Source organism: Zonotrichia albicollis, chromosome 4 (assembly GCF_047830755.1).
Source record: "Zonotrichia albicollis isolate bZonAlb1 chromosome 4, bZonAlb1.hap1, whole genome shotgun sequence".
Taxonomy (NCBI): Eukaryota; Metazoa; Chordata; class Aves; order Passeriformes; family Passerellidae; genus Zonotrichia; species Zonotrichia albicollis.
The window spans coordinates 7,080,537-7,102,875 of record NC_133822.1 but is presented as its reverse complement, the minus strand read 5'-3'; the positions used below and the strand labels follow the sequence as shown (position 1 = coordinate 7,102,875).

Here is a 22,339-nt window from a genome sequence, read left to right as displayed (position 1 = left end):
AGAGGAGGCCACCAAGATGATTAGAGAGGTGGAGCACCATTCCTATGAGGAAAAGACATGGGGAATTTGGATTGTTCAGCCTGCAGAAGAGAAGGCTTCCAGGTAACTTAACTGCAACCTTCTAGATTGAGGGGAGTCTGCAAGAAAAGATGGAGATGGATTTTTTAGTGTCATGTAGTGACAGGACAAGGAGGAATGGCTCCAAACCAAGGGAGTGTAGGTTTAGATTAGGTTTTAGGAGGATTCTCTTTGCTGTGAGCAGGGTAAGGTACCAAAACAGGTTGTGCAGGGAAGCTGTGGATGTCCCACCTGTGGATGTGTCCAAAGACAGGTTGGATGGAGCTCTGATCAACCTGGAATAGTGGAAGGCGTCCCTGCCTGTGGCAGGGGGTTGCACCAGATGATGTTTAAATGGCCCTTCCAATCTCAACTTTTCTGTGATTCTGTAAACTTTGTGTGAATGCAGGTCTGAGGTATTGGCAATTCCCTGTCCATAGGATTGGTTGTGCTCCTGTAGCTTTCACAATGAGGAAATCAAAGAGCATTTTTTGTCCAGATCAAACCATGGTGTTTGCCTTTGGAACAGGTGGAACAGGATTTCAGAACTGAATCAGTTCCAGTTGGTCTGGGATTTTATAATATTCACAGTTCTTGCAGAGGGGCCACTTGTGTTCCTTGAGGCCTGCATGGTTGGGTTTATGCATATTTATAAAACCCAGTGAGGGAGAAAAATATAAAATAAATGATCTTTAATGCTGCAAGGAGGGCAAAAAGGATACAGTGACAGAAGGACAGTGGACACGTGGTCCATACAGTGAAATGTAGTAGAAATGTGGCTGTGAATATTCATATTTTTTTCAATTAGAAGGAAGGAACCTTAAAAATCATGCTGCAAGATGATGTGATTTTTTTGAAGCTGACAGTGGAGAGGGAGAAAACATTGATGTAGTTAAATATTTCCATTCTGTGCTTGGGGAAAAAGACAAATGTTGCAGGCAGATTGAAGGATGATGAAATACTTTTCCACAGTTCTTAAACAAATAGCAGTCAAACAGCAGATACCACTGTGGTTTTGCTTTGAATCATATAGGCAGTTTGTTGAATATTTCCCAATTAGCACTGATAGGAACAGGTTTGAACATTAAAAATTTTCCACTTTCTCCAATGAGATGTTTCAGACACACAATGTGGATCTCAAACAACTAAGTGAATATTTGTATATATAAGTTCAGTTAATAGAAGTTTAATAAAGTCTAAGCAGGTGTTTATGAAATATATATCTCATCAAGTCAACTTGTTAGGGTTTTTATGTGAATCAAAATCCAGTTCATAAAGATTGAAAGTACTTTACAGATTTGCCAACATAATCATCTTGTGTAGGACATGATTACACGTGACAAAAGCATTGCTATAGCTTTATCTAGGTCAGGGAAAGGTTTTGTTGACTTTGATTCATGTCTAAATGTGAGAAGGTGATACCTGTGCCAGCAGAAACATCACTGCTGAGGGTGTGGGCAAAGTGACTCTCCCAGCCTGGCTCTCCTGGCACAAGCCCATCCTAGAGAAGGCTCCTGTGAGGTTCATTCACTACTACATGATGCTCTCACTTAAAATGCTAGAAATGCCCAAAACCAAGCCTGTACAAACTAAACAGTAAGTTTCTTATTACCTGGCAGCATAGAAAGTCAGCAGCACTGAGAAAATTTCTAAAGGAATTATCTCCCTTGCCACTTCAGTAGTTAGATCAACGCAAAAAAGCTGCCCACACCTTGAGTGCTGGTGAAGTTTGTCAGCTGGAGGTAAGTGGTGAGGAGAGGTTACCTTGGATCTCAGAGTCAAGCTGGAGATAAGCAAACATTATTTATTTTAACAGGATGAAGATGGAGATAAACAAAAATGATTTATTTTAACAGGATGAGGTGAAAGATTGCATATATTCAAAGTGAATGTGCACTAAAATGTAGCTCCTTTCCAGGAAACAGTGGCTATAAATAATCTCCAAAAATCATGAGAGAAAAGCAGGTAGGTTTAAAAAAATTCTGTGAATATCCAGTCACTCAGAAAAGAAGATAATTGCTGGATTTGGCTGCAAGGAAATATAGAGGACACCTACAGATTCTACATTAGGCCAGTATTTGGCACAATTTAAATACTGTGTGCATGTTTGGTGCCAGTAATTGAGGAAACATATAAAAAACTTTGAGAAAATTACCTTCAGGAATTAAAAAAAAAAAAAAGACATGCGTTATGTTGAAGATTCAGGAAACATCTACCTGGTTTTGGTTTTGGTAAATCAGTACGAAAGCTTGATCAGTATATGCACAAATGAAACAGGTACTTTAGAAGGAAAAGTTTTCTGATGCTTGCATGGCCTTTACAAGAGAGAGATCCAACATAATTGTGGATGTGGGAGTGTGGTATAAACACAAAAGGAGATTTTGCTTTCCTTTCAGAACTGTAGTGATTGTGCTTTTTATGCATGCTGGAAAGGGCAGCAGCCTTGTGCTTCAGAAGAAAATAAGCCAACATCTCTTGATGTGATGCCAGTGTCACTGATAAACCAAGTAAACCCAATTCCCCCTAAAAAGAGGAATCCAAAGGCACCCACTGACAGGCCAAAGGATTGGTGCATTTGGGAAATAAAATACCAACACTAACATGGATTTTCTGTCCCCTTTTTACTGTTCTGCCATGGATCTTCTCCACTCCATTGATTCAGTTGAATCAACTTGGTAGTTTAAGATATTTTGGCAAGCAGCTGAGATCTTTGTGAGCAGGGACATGTGCATGATCTGTGCCAATAACAAGCACGACTCCATCCTTTCAAGCTTGTCCAGAAAGAGATTTTTAGATATGTCTGCAAAATGAGCAGTGAAGTTAAACAGCAGGGAGGAGAGCTCTTCCTTGGAAAAAAAACCCAGCCTGTCTAGTCCTGTACCAGCTGGCAGAACACACCTAAAGCTCTGCACTAGTAAACAGTGTCTTCTGTTGGGGCTGACTCTTGCCTCTGAGTAAAAAGCAACTTTAACAGTTGAATAATCTCACTATGTACACCCAGGCCTGTGCCTGCTGTCAAAGTCCAGTATTGCTGAAGGCTTGATCTAAGCCCAAAGGGGTGTAAAGGCTTTCCCAACCTAAAAGCTTCTGTCAGAACCTGGATTCAAAATGTAAAATAAACACCAGATTCCCACTCTGCAACTCTGGGCTGTGCCAGCTTTTTCCAGCTTAGGCAGCTTTAGAGTTGCCCAAGAGGTGATGCTGTGCCCAGAACTGCAGGCAGAGAGCCTTTCCAACAAATCTGGGATTGTACTAAATTCACCACTGTGAAATATTCTCATGTCCAGGTGGGGACAGTGACTGGACTAGAGGGCAGAGAGACCAGATTTAGACTAGAAAAGACACCCAATGACAGAATCACAGAATGGGTGTGTGGTGGTGTTCACAGGGGTCCCAGGACCAGGGAAGAAATGAGAATGTTGACTCCATGTTTCACAAGGCTGGTTTATTATTTTATTATATATATGTATTATACTAAAACTATACTAAAAGAGAAACGATTCATCAGAAGGCTTGAAAGGAAAGGCAGGAATGGGATAATAACAAAAGCTCGTGACTCTCCAGATAGTTGAAACAGCTGACTATGATTGGCCATTAATTAGAAACAAGCACATGAGACCAATCCCAGATGCACCTGTTGCATTCCACAGCAGCAGATAATCAATGTTTACATTTTGTTCCTGAGGCCTCTCAGCTTCTCAAGAGAAAAAATCCTAAGGAAAGGCTTTTTCATAAAATTTGTCTGTGACATGGGTGGGTTTGGAAGGGACCTCTGGAGATCATCCAGTCCAAACCTCCTGCCAAGGCAGGGTCACATCCAGGTCGGTTGAGAATGTCTCCAGATGGAACCTCTGAGAGCAGCCTGTCCCATTGCCACCCTCAAGATAAAGTTCTTCCTCATTGGAGGTGTAATCTCTTATGTTGTATTTTGTGAGTGTTTGTGGTGGTGTTCACAGGGGTCCCAGGATGAGGGAAGAGATGAGAATGTTGGCTCCATGTTTCAGAAGGCTTGATTTATTATTTTATTATATATGTTATATTAAAACTATACTAAAAGAATAGAAGAAAGGATTTTGTCAGAAGACTAGCTAAGAATAGAATAGGAATGATAACAAAAGCTTCTGTCTCGGACAGAGTCTGAGCCAGCTGACTGTGATTGGCCATTAATTAGAAACAACCATGAGACCAATCCCAGATGCACTTGTTGCATTCCATAGCAGCAGATAATAATTGTTTACATTTTGTTCCTGAGGCCTCTCAGCTTCTCAGGAGAAAAAAATCCTAAGGAAAGGATTTTTCAGAAAATATCACGGCTACAAGTGTTATTCTGTTACTTAGCACCACTGAGATGAGTCAGGCACCAGGCTCTTGGCGCCTGCCCTGGAGCCATTTATTGAATCCATGAAATGCCCTCTCAGTGTTCTCCAGACTGGCCAGGCCCAGCTCCCGCAGTTTCTCCTCACAGGAGATGCTCCAGAGCCGCCTCATCCCTGCGGCTCCGCCGGACCCTCTGAGCGGCTCCTTGTCTCCCTTGTGCTGAGGAGCCCAGAGCTGGGCACGGTAATGGACGCCCGTGAAGCCACCCTGAGGCACAATGTGCTGTTCGAACACTGTCACCCCAATGTTTTATCACGGTGACACCGGAGGGCCCCACCCGCCACATGACGGCACAGACACGTCACCGCCGTGACGACACGCGGCCCCACAAGCCGAGCCGCGCGCTGAGGCCACCAAGGAAGCGACATTCAGAGGCCATTTCCCCCTTCCCCGCCGCTGTGAGGGACGCGGGGCCGAACCCTTTTCCTCTTCCATTCCCGTTCCCATTCCCGTTCCTCTTCCCCTTCCGCCTCCGCACTCCCGGTAACCCGTCCGCCGGCAGGACCCCGCGCGGGGCTGCCCTCCGCGCTGCCTAACCCCCGCCCCTCGGGGAGCGCCGCTCCGCGCCGCCCGCAGCCGCGGCTCCGCCGCCCTGAAGCGGCGCCGCTCCTCCCCTGGCGCCCGGGCGTGGCGGGGCGGGCGCGGAGGGCTCGGTCGGGGCAGCGCCGTGGGTCAGGCAGCGCGGCGGCGGCCCGGTCGCCGTGAGGGGAGAAGCGCTCGGGGGCCTCGGAGGGGCGGAGGAGAAGGAGGAGGCGGCGGCGGCGGCGGCGCCGGGCGGGCCCATGTCGGCACCGGGCACAGGTACCGCGGGCAGTCCGGGTACGGGAGGGGGTGCCGGGGCGTGTGGAAGGGGTCTCGGGGACGGCGGGAGGAGGGCACAGGGGCCTGGCGGGGGCACGGGGAGGGGGTTCCGGTGGCGGAGGGGCCGTGGGGCTCGGGTGGCGGTGCCTGGGAGAGGGAGGCCGGGAGGGAAGCGGAAGCCGCTGGTGCCATCCGGGAACGGGCCCGGGCTGCGGGAGAGCTGCGGGCGGGGACTGGGGTGGTAGCCAAGGAGTCTTTTTGTACTTAGTGCCTTGTCTCTAGGCCTCTGTCTCTGGGTGGCAAGCGCCTTCCTGCAAGTTTGGCAGCAAAACATTGTCCCCGAGAGGTACAGAAGCGAAAGTAAAAGTGCCCGGCTGTTGGGCCAGATGTGTCAGTGGCCTGAAGTTTTGTCAGGGGAGGTTTAGGTGGGATATGAGGGAAAGGTTCTTCACCCAGAGGGTGGCTGGGTGCTGGAACAGGCTCCCCTGGGCAGTGGTCACAGCACCGAGCCCGACAGAACTCCAGAAGCGTTTGGACAATGTGCTCAGTACATGGTGTGACTCTTGGGGATGTCCTGTGCAGGACCAGGAGTTGGACTTGGATGATCCTTGTGGGTCCTTCCCAAGTCAGGATATTCTGTGATTCTGTGAACCTTCCCTGACGCTCTGTGGGGGACTCCTCTCTCTCTGCACAACGTTTTTTGTTCTGTGGGCTGTGTCTCATTTTCCAAAATCTGTAAGTTTATTTTCTCCTCACTGACATGGGAATTTTTTTATGCACCTTCCCTTGCATTAAGAGAACTTTAATTGGATTTCAGTGTTTGAAACGTACAACCTTCTAGTGGTGTGGTAACTAGTGATGGAGGAGTTTGTTGCTCTTTGAGATTTTTCAGCCAGTCAGAGGTGGGACATCTTGCCTACAATTATTATCTCCCATATCTCTTTTGTAATGGAGTAGCTGCAGAAAGGACTATTTATGTAATCCATTTAATTTCTAGTGAGAAATTGCATTGTGTTAAGTTTAATAGAGCTGTATTTCCTTCTCTCATACTTGTGGTTGCAAGGATAGGGATTCTGGATCATATTACTTCAGGGTTGGAGAGTAGACTGTTTTTATTGACTTGAGAATATTGCTTTGAGGGCCAAGGTGTTGCTGTTTATTCTTTTATTCTGAATTGTGAGTAGATTAATGATACTGAATACCTTTTATTACACTCTGCTTTCTTCAAGAGTAAATAACATAGGTGGTTTTTCCTAAATGTTACTTCTGTATTTCAAATCTGTTTCTTAAGTCTCTGAGCTCAGAGTATCACAAACCTAGTCCCATTCCTTCAAATTCCAAGATTATTGTTAGAAAAGGTAGAAACTTAAGTACAATAGAAATTGACTTAACTGCAAATGAGTCAGTGTATGTCAAATATTGAAAAATTACATAAAATGGTTCCCTCTAGAAACTTGTCTGTAGGTGCTGAAACTGAGAAGGATTGTTAAAGCTTGTAAGTGTCACTACAGAAATGGGCTGCCAAGAGTCCAAAGGCACAGGGATGTTTGTCCTGTCTCTGTTTTCTCTGTCCTTCCCAGTTTCTGGTGTGAGTGCTGGTTTGTCCTGTCTGTTGGCTTATGGAGTTCATGTCATTATCAGGCCTTTCCATCAGCGCATTAATGTAAATGTGAGATATTAAAGAGAATCAATGTTTCCATCCCATCTTCAGCCTCGTTTCCTATGGAGATGAGGCCCAGGTGAGCCAGCTGTCCCCATTTTTCCCTGTGTCCCACAGCTTTCGGGAAGGTTTCCTGTAGCTGTGCCGCTGTCAGGGAGCTGTGGGGCCGGAGCTGCGCTGGAGCCGCCGCTGTTGCTGGAGCAGCGGCAGCGCCGCCTCCTGCTGCCCTCGGCCGTTCGGTGCCGGAGCTGGCACAGCCGTCGGAAAGGTTTGCGAGATAAGGAGCTGCACACGTAGTAGGCAGTGAGAAGTGTTGCAGCGTACCTGTTCTGGGAACAGAACAGAATCTGACTGTAAAACGAGATTTTTGGGGGTTTTTTGGACTCCATTGTTCGCTGGGAAAAAGTGGACAATACTGCCTTGTGGTCAAAACCATAATGTGCCCAATTATGCTCCTTCCCTTTTCTTTTTATCTCATCTTCTTAGGTTTGCTTTTATACAAGGAAGCATCAGATACGTCTTTAAAGCAGAATTCTGAGTTCCTAAATTTAGTAAGAGGATGAATGACCCTGTTGGTAAATGACCCTGCTGTTAAAAGTTTCTCGTGTAGCTGGATATTTTGTTCAGAGTACTGGAATTGTGACACGCTGTTCCAGCGTTTCTTTAAACACAGGCAACCCCTTCCCTCTTTGGTTAAGTACTGATTTCATAATAATACTGTTTTAAGATCAGTGGTTTTGGAATTCAAATAGTTCTGAAATTTCATAGTTGTAGCCATGCATTAGGGAGCCAAGTGTGCTTGTTTAAGCAATGCAGATTTGACTTCCATAGATCCCTGTCAGAGACATTTCCCTGTTGGTGCCATTGCCAGTTGCTGCCTGAGGTCAAGTCATGAACAGGCTCCCCACTGCTAAGTTGTCACTGCCCAGGTGTGAACACTGATACTGTCAATTTTTGCACACCATTTTTCTTCAGAAGCCCTGGATGAGCACCTTAAATATTGTAATACACTTTCATCTGGGAGGCACAGACAGTATATAAATATGTCATTTTATTGTGTGGGAGATGGCAGAGAGAATGTGCAATGCTTATTAAGAAACATCTTTATTGTGAAGATTTATTTATAAATTTATTTATTTATAAGCTTATTTCAAAATAGTTGAAATTAATACCAGAAGCACTCTACATTAGATTGGAATGTAGGTGTCTCATTATCCACTCTGAGTAGATGCAGGGAATTGGTGAATCTAAATGTTTTCATAATCCAGAGTAAAATGTTAGAAAGGCAGAAGTAGGGGTGGCCATTGGGAATCAAACTGGTGTTACTGATAAAAACAAAGTGATGGCTCTTCAAAAGGCATCACATGCAGTGGTGTCCTGTCAGTCCCACCTATGCATGCATTTAACTTGGAGCATGTAAGTATGGGAAAATTAATTTTGGTGTTAAGAAACAATTTAGCCTGAAGTAAAGGCTAGGTGGTTGTAAATGCCTCTTGTGGTGCTGCCTGGCCCACCTGCCCCTGCCAGGAGCCAGCAGAATGCCCTTGCATTCCAGGCTGGGGTACCAGCACTGAACCCTAAGGCTGAGTGGGAGTCTCCCCCTTCTGCTCAGGAGTTACCACATCCAGGTGTGGGTTCTCTGTTCCCAACATTGACATACTGAAATAAGTCTGTTAGATCACCAAGAACACAGGGAGGCTGGAGAACATATCTGAAGAGAAACACAGAGAACTGGGTTCTTGATCTGTAAGAAAAGTGGGGGAAATCTTATTACTGTCTTAAAACAACCTGATGGGAGAGCCTGGTGAAGATGAAGCTGGCTTCTCCCCCAGGCTGTGCAGGGATAGGATGAAAAGAAACAAACACAATATGGGGCATGGCAATTTCTAGGCTGGTGTCAGGAAAAGCTTTTTCTCTGTGAGCCCAGAGGGGACCATTGCTTCTCTATTCCTGGGGACACTAAAGTCTTTGCCAAGCCTCTGATTTGCTTGGATTTGCTTGGAGCTGGGGCCTAACCTAGGTGCTCATCACAGTTTCCTCCTAATCAAAACTGCCCTGTGATTTTACCTTTTGTGTTCAATACATGTCACCTTTTGTGTCCTTAGCCAAATGAAACCAAAGCTTGGAGGGCTGGAAACCCCAAAGAGGCCAAAGCTCCTACAAAAATGTTGGTTGAGTAGAAGGAGAGAGAAATTGTAGCCTTTGCTAAGTCTTGATAATCACAGCCTTTGTGATGTTATTTCCGTTTGCTCTGCTGGCAGGGAGGTTTTGCATCCAGCTGAGTCAGCACTGTGCTCTTCAGCTGTGCTGTGCTGAGTGCTGGAGAGGCTGGGCACATCTGGGAGGGGTGAGGAACAAGGCAGCAGGTTGGTGCCTTTTCACAGTGGGGATAATCCAGCACTGGGGCAGGTTGGCCAGAGGGGTTGTGCAGTTTCTTCCCTTGACACTTTCCAGGACTGGCACAGTCTTGTCTGATCTCATTACTGACCCTGCTTTGAGCAGCAGGATGAATTACTTAATGTCCCATCTAACCTGCATTATCCTGTGATCCTAAGTAGTGCTAGTGGAAGGGAGATGTGTAGGAAGGTCAGTGAGGTGCAGATGCATGCTGATGTTTCAAGTGTGTACTTATTTTTAAGTTTGGGGTACTTTGTTTTCATCAGTCTTGAATTATTTTTCTTTCAGATGGACTTGTTTATGTTCAAGATCTTAAATTCCTTGGGTTGTAGAAACTTCAGGGTTCGTGCTGAAGACAACTTTGCAGAACAACATGCTTACAAAATGATTTGTTTTTACTTCTCAGGTCCTTTCCTTAGTTCAAGAAAACCTTTATTTTGATGAGTCACACATTTGTGAGTTAAGTGAATATGGGTGGGCTGTGAAAAATGACTAAAATATCAACAGCAATTTAAAAGTACTTGTTGTCCTGTGCTTCTGCAGGTTTGCCTGGGTAACACAATGCCAGCTGAGCGCAAAAAGCCAGCAAATATGGAAGAAAAAGAATCTCAGTTAAATAATAAAGAAAAAGAATTTAGTGAAAGGCGACCAGTGAGCACCAGGGAGAAGCCAAAGGAAGATGTGAAGGTTGGTATGAAGAGAGAGACTTTAAAGGTTCCTGAAGATAAAAAGAAAAAAATGGAAGAGGATAAAAGAAAGAAGGAAGACAAGGAGAGGAAGAAAAAGGAAGAGGATAAAGTAAAGGCAGAAGAGGAGCAAAAGAAGAAAGAAGAAGAAGAAAAAAAGAAACTTGAAGAAGAGGAGAAAAAGAAACAAGAGGAGGAAGAAAAAAAGAAACAAGAAGAGGAAGCTGCTCAACTGAAGTAAGTTATCTTTGAAAGGTTTAATTGGGCCAAATGCTGGAGTTCTGTTATCAGGATTGTGGTCAGAGTTAGAAAAGATGAAGTGTTGGAGTTACTTTTAATAAGTTGCATGTATTGTTATAAATTTTACATGACTGTCTGATTGTGCTTTATGACTTCTAAGAGGTTTTGAGTGTTCACTTGTAACCTCTGTTACTTTGGTCTCTATTTTGGGGGTTTGATAGTGTTCTGCATGTGATGACCACGGACAGCACAATTGTGCTTGAGTAAATGTTGTGATTTAACCCCAGCTGGCATCAGCCACTCCCTCCCCTCAACAGGCTGGGGAAGAGAATCAGAAAAGTGAGAAATCTTGTGGGTTGACATAAAGACAGTTCAATGGGTAAAGCAGAAGCTGTGCAGGCAAGCAAACCAGATCAAGGGATTCATTCCCCACTTCCCCAGCAATCCCCAGGACAGCAGGGCTCTGTCAAATGTTAACAGAAGACAAATACATCACTCCTCTCATCCTCTCCTTCCTTCTTCCCCCACATTTATGTGTTGGCCATTGTGTCACATATGGACTGGGATATCCCTTGGGTCACTTGGGGTCAGCTCTCCTGGCTGTGTCCCCTCCCAGCTCCTTGTGCACCCCCAGATTCCTCCTTGGTGGGGTGGGCTGGGGTGTGGAGCAGAAAAGGCCTTGGCCACGTGTAAGCCCATCCCAGCAACAGTGAAAACACCCCTGTGTTATCAGCACTGATTCCAGCACAAATCCAAAGCACAGCCCCATACAGGATACTCTGAAGAAAATTAATTCTGTCCCAGCCCAAACCAGGACAATGAAGAAGCAGAGATGCATTTAACATTAAGTGTTACTGTCCAAAAGTTGGGAATGCAGACTTTGCAGGTCTACAGATCATACATAACAGGAGCAAATCTGATGTGAGAAATGACTTTTAATCAGTCACAGACACCTGATACCTGGATGGCAAACTCAGAATGTAGCCTGGCAGTTTGTGATATTGCTAAGACCATGTTTCTTATTATGTTATCCAGCCATAGTACTGTGTTGAAGGTGGCATCTTTTTAGGTCTGAAACATTTCCCTTTTAAGATTGAGGCAATGTCATGGCCAAGTTCTAGCTGGGACAGATATATTTCACCTATTCCAAGTTTTCTGTGTAATTTCAGCAGTCTGGCAATACAAGATTTTCCTTAAATGTGTAATACAGCCATTTTCCTTAAATGTAATGTAAAACAGCCTTTTGAAAGGCTGTTTCCTCTTCTGTGGGAACTTCATCAGTAATAAATGAAGTTTCATGTTTATATTTTCCAAGTCTGTTGGGATTAATATGTTCTGCATAGAAATATTTGAGAAATTTTGGTTTGTAACCGGTAGTACTTGCCCTTGCAACACAAAAATTAAACAGAGTTTCTGCAGCAGATGCTTTAGCTTTCTAGGATTCGCTTAGTAGATATTACAGAAGAGAGTAAGGTGAAATTCTGTTAGAACTCCTGAAGTTTTCCACCTGTGACCTTTTTTCCTTTGTACTGATACTCTGAGATGAAAGCTCCATAACAAAACTAATTTTTGTGTTGCCCAGGGAGAAGGAGGAAGCCCATCAGCTCCATCAGGAGGCCTGGGAGCGCCATCAGGCCAGAAAAGAGCTCCGCAGCAAAAACCAGAACGCGCCCGAGAGTCGTCCCGAGGAAAACTTCTTCAGCAGGCTGGACTCCAGTCTGAAGAAGAACACAGCTTTTGTTAAGAAGCTAAAAACCATTACAGAGCAACAAAGGGACTCCTTGTCCCATGACTTTAATAGCCTGAATTTAAGCAAATACATTGCAGAAGCTGTAGCTTCTATTGTGGAGGCCAAACTGAAAATATCAGACGTGAACTGCGCTGTGCACTTGTGTTCCCTCTTTCACCAGCGATACGCTGATTTTGCTCCTTCCTTACTTCAGGCTTGGAAAAAACATTTTGAAGCAAGGAAAGAAGAGAAGACTCCCAACATTACCAAGCTAAGAACTGATTTGCGTTTCATTGCAGAGTTGACAATAGTTGGGATTTTCACTGACAAGGAAGGTTTGTCTTTAATCTATGAGCAGCTTAAAAATATTATTAACGCTGACAGAGAATCCCACACTCATGTTTCTGTGGTTATCAGCTTCTGTCGGCACTGTGGAGATGACATTGCTGGTTTGGTTCCAAGGAAGGTAAAAACTGTTGCAGAGAAGTTTAACTTGAGCTTTCCTCCTAGTGAGATAATTAGCCCAGAGAAACAACAGCCCTTCCAGAATTTGTTGAAGGAATACTTTACATCTTTGACCAAACACCTGAAAAGGGACCACAGGGAGCTACAAAATATTGAAAGACAAAACAGGTGACAATTGAATGTTGCTTTTTACTTATGAATAAAAATTAGTTTATTTATGAAATGCCTAGATTTGTTGCAGTATTTATGAACAAAGTTAGCAGTGTGTACGAGATAAGTGTGTTCTGCAGTGTTTCTAAAAAAAAGTTCTAAATTTGTTCTGAATACTTAAAAAGCAGAGACAAAACAGACTCTTTGAATATCTTTGAAAGGAAAGGGAGGTTGACCTTTAGCTGTAATTCTCTTTCCTCTGTTTGGTGCTGTTTCCTTATCAGCATGAGAGCAATGCTGCTTTCCCAGCTGGTACTGTCCTTTTCCAGTTGGCACAAGCTGATTTCTCCCTTTCCACCCACATATATCAAATGAAGCATATGCCACAATTGCTTTGGCTTGTTTACTTATTTTAGTATACTAGGATGAAGGAAAAAATAGTTCAAGTTAAGAAGGTATCTGTTACACTCTAAGGTGGACATATATATTTTAAATAAATTTATTAAAGTGTTGGAGGGTATAGACAATTTAATAAAAGTCCTCCTAAATATTTATATGTAGTACTAATATTGCAGGGTATGAATATGCAGACTTTGAGATCTGAATAATTTTATTTCTGCTGTGTTCACATTTTTAAATAACTGTTTGCTTTAAAGCATCCTGAATTCTCATTATTGGAGCCAGCCTAAACCCAAATGCTATTCTTAAAGCAGTCATTGTTAATTTCTTCTGGAAGCATTCCAGTCAGATAGAAATGAACACGTTACTGTTTATAGACACATACTTCAGCTAAAAGGTTGGACATCCATCCAGAACCAAATGTATGCTTGGAATGCATTAAATTTTTATGTTTCCAAAGCAAGAATCCTTTGTGCTGATGGGTTTTGTGCTGCAGTCCTATCTGGTCTCAGCCAAGTGTTGAATTTCACAGGATCATAAACTGACTTTTGAGGTACTGTTATTTCTACAAGTACCTTACTAATTCAATGTACATTACTGGCTAAGGTGTAATTTTTGCAAAGTGAATGAATATAAACCTTTATATTTTCACAATTATCATTAGTTCTGGGCACGTTGGTTCTGGCTGGTGTTTCAATGAGTGAGTGTTACAAAGTCTGTATGATAGAAAATAGAATGAAAAAAATTTCTGAGAGGTATAAAATATATTAATAAAGCAAGAAGCAGAAAGTATGTAAATGATCTGGGTGAAGGAAATATACTTTAATATTTACTTGTAGAACTGTGTAAAAATGAGTGGACAGAGGCTGAGCAGCCTGGTCTGCCTCCATCACTGAGCCTGCTCTGAGTGGGTCAGACAAGGGCAGAGGGATCTCTTTGAGCCCCTTGTCATTGAATTATCCCTCCCTGCCAGCTTGGGTGCAGGGCTTTGTGTTGGGGAAGGAGTGTGGAGAGCTGCCATTTACCACTGCAGTAAGAGAACTCCTTTATTTCTCTCTCTGAAGCTTGAGGTGTCAATTTGAACTCCTTAATAAGGTGGAATAAGTTTTGTTAAATAAGGCATCAAAATCTTTCCTAGCAGATTTTATTTGTTTACAACATCTGTAACAGATTTTTTGCCATTTGCTTGCTAGGGAAGTGCAGGGTGTGAGGAGGGCAAGACAGAGATTTGCCAAGGCAGAAGTGTATGAGTATTATAGAAATCTTCATGAGCTGTGGATTTGGGGAAAGTCATTGTGCACTTGATTCCTTACTTGCTTTTGGATTTTTTTTATGGATGTAGTTTTTTTGGAGTGTTTTTGTTTGGTTAGGTTGGTTTAGTTTTGTTTTATTTAAAAAAACCCCAATAATCCTATTGGATAAAGCAATTCTCTATGTATTGAAAATCTGATCCATTTTGCTGTAGTTTTTATTCACAGTTTTATTCCACAATCAATGCAGTGAACAGGGAGTGAAGTGTTCCCTTTTGTGAAATAACTGTGTCACATCTTAAGGTTATGATATTTTGTCAGGTAAATAACTCATGCACTTATCTTTGTCAGGAGAATGACTGTGAAATGATTTAGCTTGTACAGTTTGGTTGAATTAATTGAAAATTACTATGCTAAATTAACAGTGCTTTAGTGCTGTGTTATCTGTGGAATCATTTAGGTAAAATTAAAGCAGACTCAAGTGGATGGTAAGGAAAAGTACTTTGAGTTATGCTTTGACTTTAATATAACAGAACCTGGTGGTTGTTTGGTTACACAGCTGAGGGCACAGCAAAACTTGTCAGGCTGTGTCATTGGAGGAAGCTCCTTGATTCCCATATTCTGAAGAGAATTTTCAAAAATAAGTGTAAGCTATGGAAGAAACTTCTTTTGTCTGAATTAAGGATGTTTTTAAGATGTGCTGGACTTGCCTTGTGCTTTGAGGAGACATAAAGTGAGACAAGTACTGTGTGCTGTACCTGTAATTGTATTCAGAGGTGAATTGTGCTTTTTATTTTTCATTTGCTTTAACTGCTTTGAATTTAACTCTTGTCTTATCGAAACTGAAATTGAGAACTGAAAGTCTTGTACTGTTGTTACAGCACTTTGCTGTTTTTGTTTTTAATAATAGCAGAGAGCTTCAATGCTCGTGTTTAAAAGCTGCTGGTTTAAAGATGTGTGCAATGGACAACAGTCTCCATGGAAAAGCTGTGAATTGCCACTCAATGTGTTTCCTGAATCCAGACCGAACTGCTGCACTTCACAAATACTCAGTGGTTATTTAATTTGTTAATTTTTCTTTGCTGTACTTTGCAGGAGCAGGCAATACATGTTAAATAAGTGTGTTTTGTCAGAGAAATGGAACTTTTGCCAGCATTAATGCTTCTTGCTCTCTTGCCAGACACCTGTGTCCACTTTTGGTTCTGAGCTTTTGTTGCTCACCCTGTAAATGTGTACAAAAATACTTTTGTTTGACAATTAATCTGGAACAAAAAGACTGATATCCCTCAACTTCCATTGCCTTAACTATTTCAGAATTATGCCACAAAATGCTTTGGCAAGACTGTGATATTGCATAGTAAAATCCTACAGAGTGGAATCCTCCAGATGATAATGTAATGATACAACCTGCTTTGGGAATTGTGGCATTTCCACCTTTTTTCAGATTTCTGATGCTTTCATCTCTGTGCAGGTCCTTGGTCAGTGGTTCCAGCACTTGTGAGCAGGGATCAGGTTCCTTCAAGTGCAAGTTACTTTTGACATCAGACTTCAGTGTTAAAAATTATTATTTGAAACAAGTTTTGTAAAAGAAAATAAAGATCACCCGAAGAAACAAATATAGCTGCTCACAATTTGGACTGATAGCCTTGAAATAACTTGTTTTGTTGGAAAGTCAGTGGGCTGCTTGCAAATTTTTTGCCCCTCCTGGTGATAATAGTTCATGTAATAATTTAAACAGTGTAGAAATGGATTGTTACAGGTGCAAAGCAACTTTTATCTAGCTTATTGATAAATTTAATATTTTATTTTACTATAAAGTATTTTTAGGACTTTTACAGCCTAATTGTGGCAAAGAGTAAGTGGGCCTTTCTCTTTGACATGGAACTGGAGCTTCTGTGACTCTGTCCTCAGCAGGATTGAGGTTGGAAATTCAGTGTGATTTGGAAAAATAACAGTGTCACTGAAATGTTTGCTATTTCAGTCTAAACTGGAATTGTTCCAGTCCCTCAGAGAGGGCAGGGTAGCTTTGCTGACAGGAATTGTGGTGGCTCAGCCTGGCTCAGGTGTGTGTGAAGGGAAGGGGTTCTCACTGGCACTCTGGGTTTTGCAGGCGCATTCTGCACTCCAAGGGGGAGCTGAGTGAGGATCGCCACAAGCAGTATGAGGAGTTTGCCATGTCCTATCAGAAGCTGCTGGCAAGTTCTCAGTCTCTGGCTGATCTTTTGGATGAGAACATGCCTGACCTCCCCCAGGAGAAGCCAACCCCTGAGGGTAAGCCAGATTCTAAAGCAGGTCAGCAGAACCCTGGACTCAGCTTGGATGTGGTGGAAAAATGAACCAAACCCTCTTAGCAATGTGTGCTTTCTGCTGGTTTCATTTCATTCAGCCTTTCCCCCTGAAGGATATCAGCTAATGAATAATACATTTATTTTTTAAAATTAAAGTAATTATGCTTAATATGTAACCATAACTATTGTATATTGTATGTAACCATAACTATTGTATATTGTGTAGTTATGGAAACCTAAATAATAACTCTTTAGGTTTGTTTCTGGGGATAGAGTAATAAATGGAAAATTAGAAATGTTTTTAACCTGATCCTTTCTTTTACTATTATGCAGGTTTTAGTATTTAAAAACTGTGTCAGAGTTTTAAAAGCTGTTACTGTTAAAAACTACATTTGAAGTCAGTTGTGGGCAGGAACATATTGATAAGCCAAATAAGTCACTGGGTGTGGCTGTCTGGCCTGGGCAGGAGTGCAGCTTTCAGTGCCTTTAAAAAAAATCTAAACTGTGAGATTCATTGAGCTGTTGTTGAAATCATAACTATCTTTTGCTTTAAATTATCTTGAACTTTAAAAAGCTGTGTTTTTTTAATGCCTTTAATATTAAATTGTTCTTTTTAAACTTCATCCTTAAAACTCAGTGGGTACATACAGTTCATCATACTCCAAGTGATTACTTTTAATGCTAATGTTGTTAAAGTCTGATACAACTTTCTAATACCACATAATGTGCTGCTAGTTTTTCTTGATTTGACTTCCTCTGATTATGTCTGTATTTTTAATCAAAAAGAAATTTATGATTTTAAGATAATTTCTTGGTATGTCTAATACTAAGCTTGAATTGTTAAAACCACTTTAAAGTATGCATTGCAATATTCAGGTGAAAGCAGATGTAGTAATAAATAGTTTAACACTTTCCTAAAGGGACTCTTAAAGGTGCCTCCCCATGAAAGACTGTAAATTTGTGTAAATAACTTGGTGATGTTTTCACTACTTTTGCAGAACATGGACCTGGTATTGATATTTTCACACCAGGAAAGCCTGGAGAATATGACCTGGAGGGGGGTATCTGGGAAGATGAAGATGCTAGAAACTTCTATGAGAATCTCATTGACTTGAAGGCTTTTGTACCAGCAATTTTGTTTAAAGATAATGAAAAATATTCCCAGAACAAGGATTCCAGCAAAGATGAATCAAGAGGTAAGATGCTTAGATATTTTATTCAACATATCTTGTCCAACAGATGAACAAACTTGGTGGAAGTAATGAGTCTCTAATGAAATAATTTGTGGTAATCAGGAGAGTACACCAGTTTGGATGAATTTTTAGGGAATAAACAAGGTAGGATAGGGATTAAACAAGGTAGGATAGGGATTACATCTGGTTATTAAGGAAGAAGAAAGTAAATTGATTTTAATATTGTTAGAATTGTAAATTTCAGGTAATTGAAGGATAACCAGTGTGAGTAAATACCAACTTTTCTGTGAGAAATGGGAAGAGTTTTCCCTTTTTTACAATGTTAGTTTTTGGTTGTTTTTTTTTCCACAGTTATTTTCTTATTCAATTATTAATGCTAGGTGACATTGTCAGGATAAAATTTCACTGGATTGGGAGGCCTGGGTGGTTCCTCACTTGTGACCCAGCTCTCAGTTCACAACCAGGCATGTGCAGGCTTCAGGTGCAATGGAATAAAAAATCTCCATCCCTGGCTCAAAATGTAACAGAAGATGCATGATTGGAGAATTCTGACATTTCCCTGTAAGGATCTTTAGATATTGGAGCAGCTTGCCAGGGAGACTGGAATCTCTGTCTGACTGTTTTAAACCAACTGGAAAAATACCTGAGAAATGTGGTGTGAATGTTGTTCATCCACTTTGGCCAAAAGGTTGAACTGGAGATGTCACCAAAGTCCATTTCAGACTAATTTTGTCTGTGATTCTGAACATGTTATTTGTCTGTGAGTCTGTATTTCCATATGGTGTGTGCGCTGTTTAGAAGTTGTCACACATGGCTTTGAAAAATTTGAGAATTTTAATAAGGTTATCTGCCTTGAAATTTTTTTTTTTAAATGAAGCAGAGTCTGCAAATGCAGTTGGAAGGAGGCCTGGAAAAACAGTAAAATTCTGTAGATTGTAATCTCTTGGAAAAATGCTCAGTGCTGGACCAGTGTTGTGGTCCAAGAAAAATATTAACTACTCTTTTCTGAATCTTTCAGATTCAGATATTGTGTTCAAGGAAACTGATAATCTTTATTTGGCCTTTTATACAGCATGTAATTTCATCAACACCTTCCTCCTGTTCTGCTTTTTCCTTTTTTTTCTTCATCTGTGTAAAAGATTTTGCATTAAGACAGTAGAGATGTAGGTTTAGCAGCATTAATCTTCCTGTATTCTAATAATGACTGTGTGTATTTAACAGTTTATTAGAATTTATTTGGTATTTCTACTTAACTTGTAAATAGATTCAAAAGATGCCAAAGATAATAAGGAAGCAGCTGGGAATGAGGATCTGGAATTGGAGCTGGAGAACCTGGATATTAATGATGATGCACTGGAGTTGGACTGTGGAGATGAGGCAGAAGATCTTACAAAGAAGCTTCTTGATGAGCAAGGTAAAAAGAATTGGTTTTAAGAATTTTTTTCTTTGTGATTTGTTTTTTTTTTAACTTGGTTGTTTTTGTTTGTGGATTTGTAGAGTGCATTCAGGGCAATTTATTTGTTTATGAAACTAGCAGCTAGAAACTGCCAGGATTCTGATAAATGTTCTTCTAGCAAGTCATTCAGATAAAAGTGAAAATTATTTTGAAGATATTTATGTAGTGAAAGTTCCCAATTCCTTCACACAGCTTTTAAAAGTAAGCAAATGTAAAGGCAGTTGTCTGAAGAGTGACTACACAGAGGAATGAATACTTAACTAAATATTATAAATGCACCTTTTGGGGAATGTGTTGGTAAATTATTATATTTCAGAGCTTAAAGGTGTCTGCTGCTTGTTTATTTTCCTCTGTTAGAGCAAGAAGATGAAGAAGCCAGTACTGGATCTCATTTAAAACTCATAGTAGATGCTTTTCTTCAGCAGCTTCCAAATTGTGTCAACAGAGACCTCATAGACAAGGTACAGTCATCGTTTCAGTTTTTTGCACTTTTAAAAGCCATAATGCTAGATCAGATAGAAAATAAAGATTTCAGGTTTGGAGTCTGGCAGTAGCTGAATTAATTTTCAGTCAGTCTCTATTCCTCTCAGTGGACATGTTTTCTGACTATGCCAGTCCTAGCCAAAACTGAAGATTTTTCTTTATGGTTATTTTTACAGCAGTTTGTGTAGTAGGAATAACTCTGTAAAAGCTGTGTTTAAACACCATTTTCTGTTACTTTCTTGAAAACCCACTGCATGAAAGTGAAGCATTGCATTAACTCTGCTCTTTATAGGCAGCAATGGATTTTTGCATGAATATGAATACAAAAGCCAACAGAAGAAAACTGGTACGAGCACTTTTCATAGTTCCTAGACAAAGGTAAGAACAGAAGGGACCAAGCTGGATCCACCCATTAATAATTAATTTAGCATGTGCATGTATGTTTTAAAACCAATTTATATTCCATTTCTTTATTCCTGATCTGCACTTTTGGAGTGGCTTATGCTGAAGCACCAAAGAAGTATTTAGACTCAATGATCCACACCATGATAAATTGTAAAAAATTCAAGTTTTTAATAAGGAATTTTTTTTCTAATACTTGGTGTTTACAGCAGAACTCTTTTCATTATTGTGAAAATTGTGAAAAAAACAGCAAAACCTACCTGATACCAAAAAGGGAGGTTTTATTTCATTCAGGACAACTTGCACTTTCTTTTAGAGCCTGTGGCCACTTAGAGCACAGTACAGTTTGGAAGGAGGATTTGCTGTGATGTGTTAATTCTGATGCAGTACATGGCCATTGTAACAGCCTTGTGCCTTCTGCCAGTTCTGGGCCAGGCACTTTGAGCCTCTTTTGTCTGTGCACATCTGCCTGTGTAAAGCTCTTGCTGTTTTCCTTGTCTCTGTGTAAGCAGATTTCCTGCACTTACAGCAAGAGCCCTCCTTCAAAAAATGTTTGCAAATATTCAAATAAAAACATGGAATTCGTTGGAGGAATAATATATTTCTCTGTTCTCTGTGAACTTGAGCCTTAAATAGGTGAAATCATGAAGAAGTTGCTTTTCTTGCTTCACCTTGCCCTGTTTCTCATTGTAAGCTGTTTTCATGCTGAATTTAACATAAAGTGAGCATGATCATCTTGGAATTCTTGTTAAGAATTTTGATTCCACTACCTTTTAACATTGGGGGGAAAAACATAGCTTGAGTATCTGTTTTGTCTCAACTGGCTTTGAACAAACAGACCTTGGTGCTTTGTTTTCCCTAAGTTTAATCACTGCTTGTGCTGTGTTTTCACCCCTAACTCAGCCCATTTCTGCATCCCATCTGAAATAAGCATCTGCTGTGCTAATAGCCCTGTTCTCTTGCTGTGTGCAAAGCAGTGGTTTGTTTGCTGACTGAGGCATTAGCCTGACTCCATGGTGAAGCAGTGCACATGATCTTTCATTCTTTTGTGTGTTCTTGCCTCTAAAACTTACAGGTTTGACCTCAGTGTTTGGAGATTTTGATAGAGGCCTGATTGTGCCTAACACATTAATTAATTAATGACAGAGGGGCAGGCAACTGATTATCTTCTGTGTTAGATGCAACAAGGTGCTCTTCAGCCCAAATGTAGGTAGCAGAGGAAGGAACATTTCTGTTTATCAGCCTGCTGGTAATCATGAAATGCATCAAAACACAATGAATTTCTTTTTCACAGCTTAGAACATTTACAGTAAAGAAAATCAGCAAGGGCACTTAGGCTTTTGTCTTAAGCTCTGCCATAATAGAGAATTTTCCATACTTGTGAAATGGAAGTGGCTTTTTGGCTGGTCTGTGACAAACATTACATTAATGTTGGTGCCCCTGCCCTGTATTGTTTCCTGGTGCTGTAGGTTCCAGATTGCTGAAACTGATTATTAACTCTTGCAACCTCTTTGAAAATCCTTTATTCTCTTTGCATAATCTGCTAAATTGTGCTGTGTGACAGTGATCTGGAGGAACTGGGAGATGTGCACAGTGAGAGGAGGTCCTTTCAAACAGGAACAGCAGGATAAGGCTTGTAAATTCAGCAGTGTGATTTCATAGGTGGCATGAAAGCAAAAGTTAAATTCCTGATATATTGCACTGTTAAAAAATGTGTCTGTGATCAGGCTGTGCTGTGAGCAGAGTTAATAAACTCCTAGAAGCATACACAGTTTCCTCATTGCCATTGATTTGTCATCTTCCCAGTGGTAATTCCATTGCCCTGCAGATTTGTATTAAAAGTAATAATAATTTTTAAAATATTAACTTTTCTCATAGACCTCACCAGAGCAGGATAGAAGGTGGGATAGCCTTGAGGAGCTGCTGCTGTGATGGTTCTGGTCTGCAGTGGCTGGAGCTAACACTGAAGTGAATGGCTCAGGGATCTTCTCACTGCTGGTCTTTGATTATAAATATGAATTATTTATTTAGCTATTATGTATATATTTAGGTATAAATATTAATATTTTATTTAGGTATTATTCCTAATATTAACAGGTTCTTTTTCAATTCCTTTTCCTGCTGTCTGCTCTGGGACCTACTTGACTAATAAATACTCAAGCTACCTTGATTCTTTCAAGATCTGAAGTCCAGTTGTATTTATGTGCCTGCATTGGTGAGCCCATCTCTGGGCTGCTCAGCTGAAGGAGCAGGGTGTTGGCTGAGCTGTTTGTTCTGAGCACAAGAGCTGGATTGTGAATACCAGC

At 41.2% G+C, this 22,339-nt stretch overlaps 1 protein-coding gene across 2 annotated transcripts in view; it reads left to right on the top strand.

The window, feature by feature from the left end:
- The first annotated feature begins 4,750 nt into the window (after positions 1-4,750).
- Positions 4,751-22,339, top strand: part of UPF2 (UPF2 regulator of nonsense mediated mRNA decay) — a 53,708-nt gene continuing 36,119 nt past the window's right edge. For both annotated transcript variants that reach the window (XM_074538732.1, XM_074538733.1), the window contains exons 1-8: positions 4,751-5,235; positions 9,836-10,215; positions 11,801-12,580; positions 16,322-16,482; positions 17,498-17,695; positions 18,957-19,106; positions 19,506-19,609; positions 19,924-20,009. In XM_074538732.1, coding sequence (XP_074394833.1) covers positions 9,854-10,215; positions 11,801-12,580; positions 16,322-16,482; positions 17,498-17,695; positions 18,957-19,106; positions 19,506-19,609; positions 19,924-20,009 — 1,841 coding nt within the window. In that variant the 5' untranslated portion in view covers positions 4,751-5,235; positions 9,836-9,853. The remainder of the gene's footprint in view (positions 5,236-9,835; positions 10,216-11,800; positions 12,581-16,321; positions 16,483-17,497; positions 17,696-18,956; positions 19,107-19,505; positions 19,610-19,923; positions 20,010-22,339) is intronic.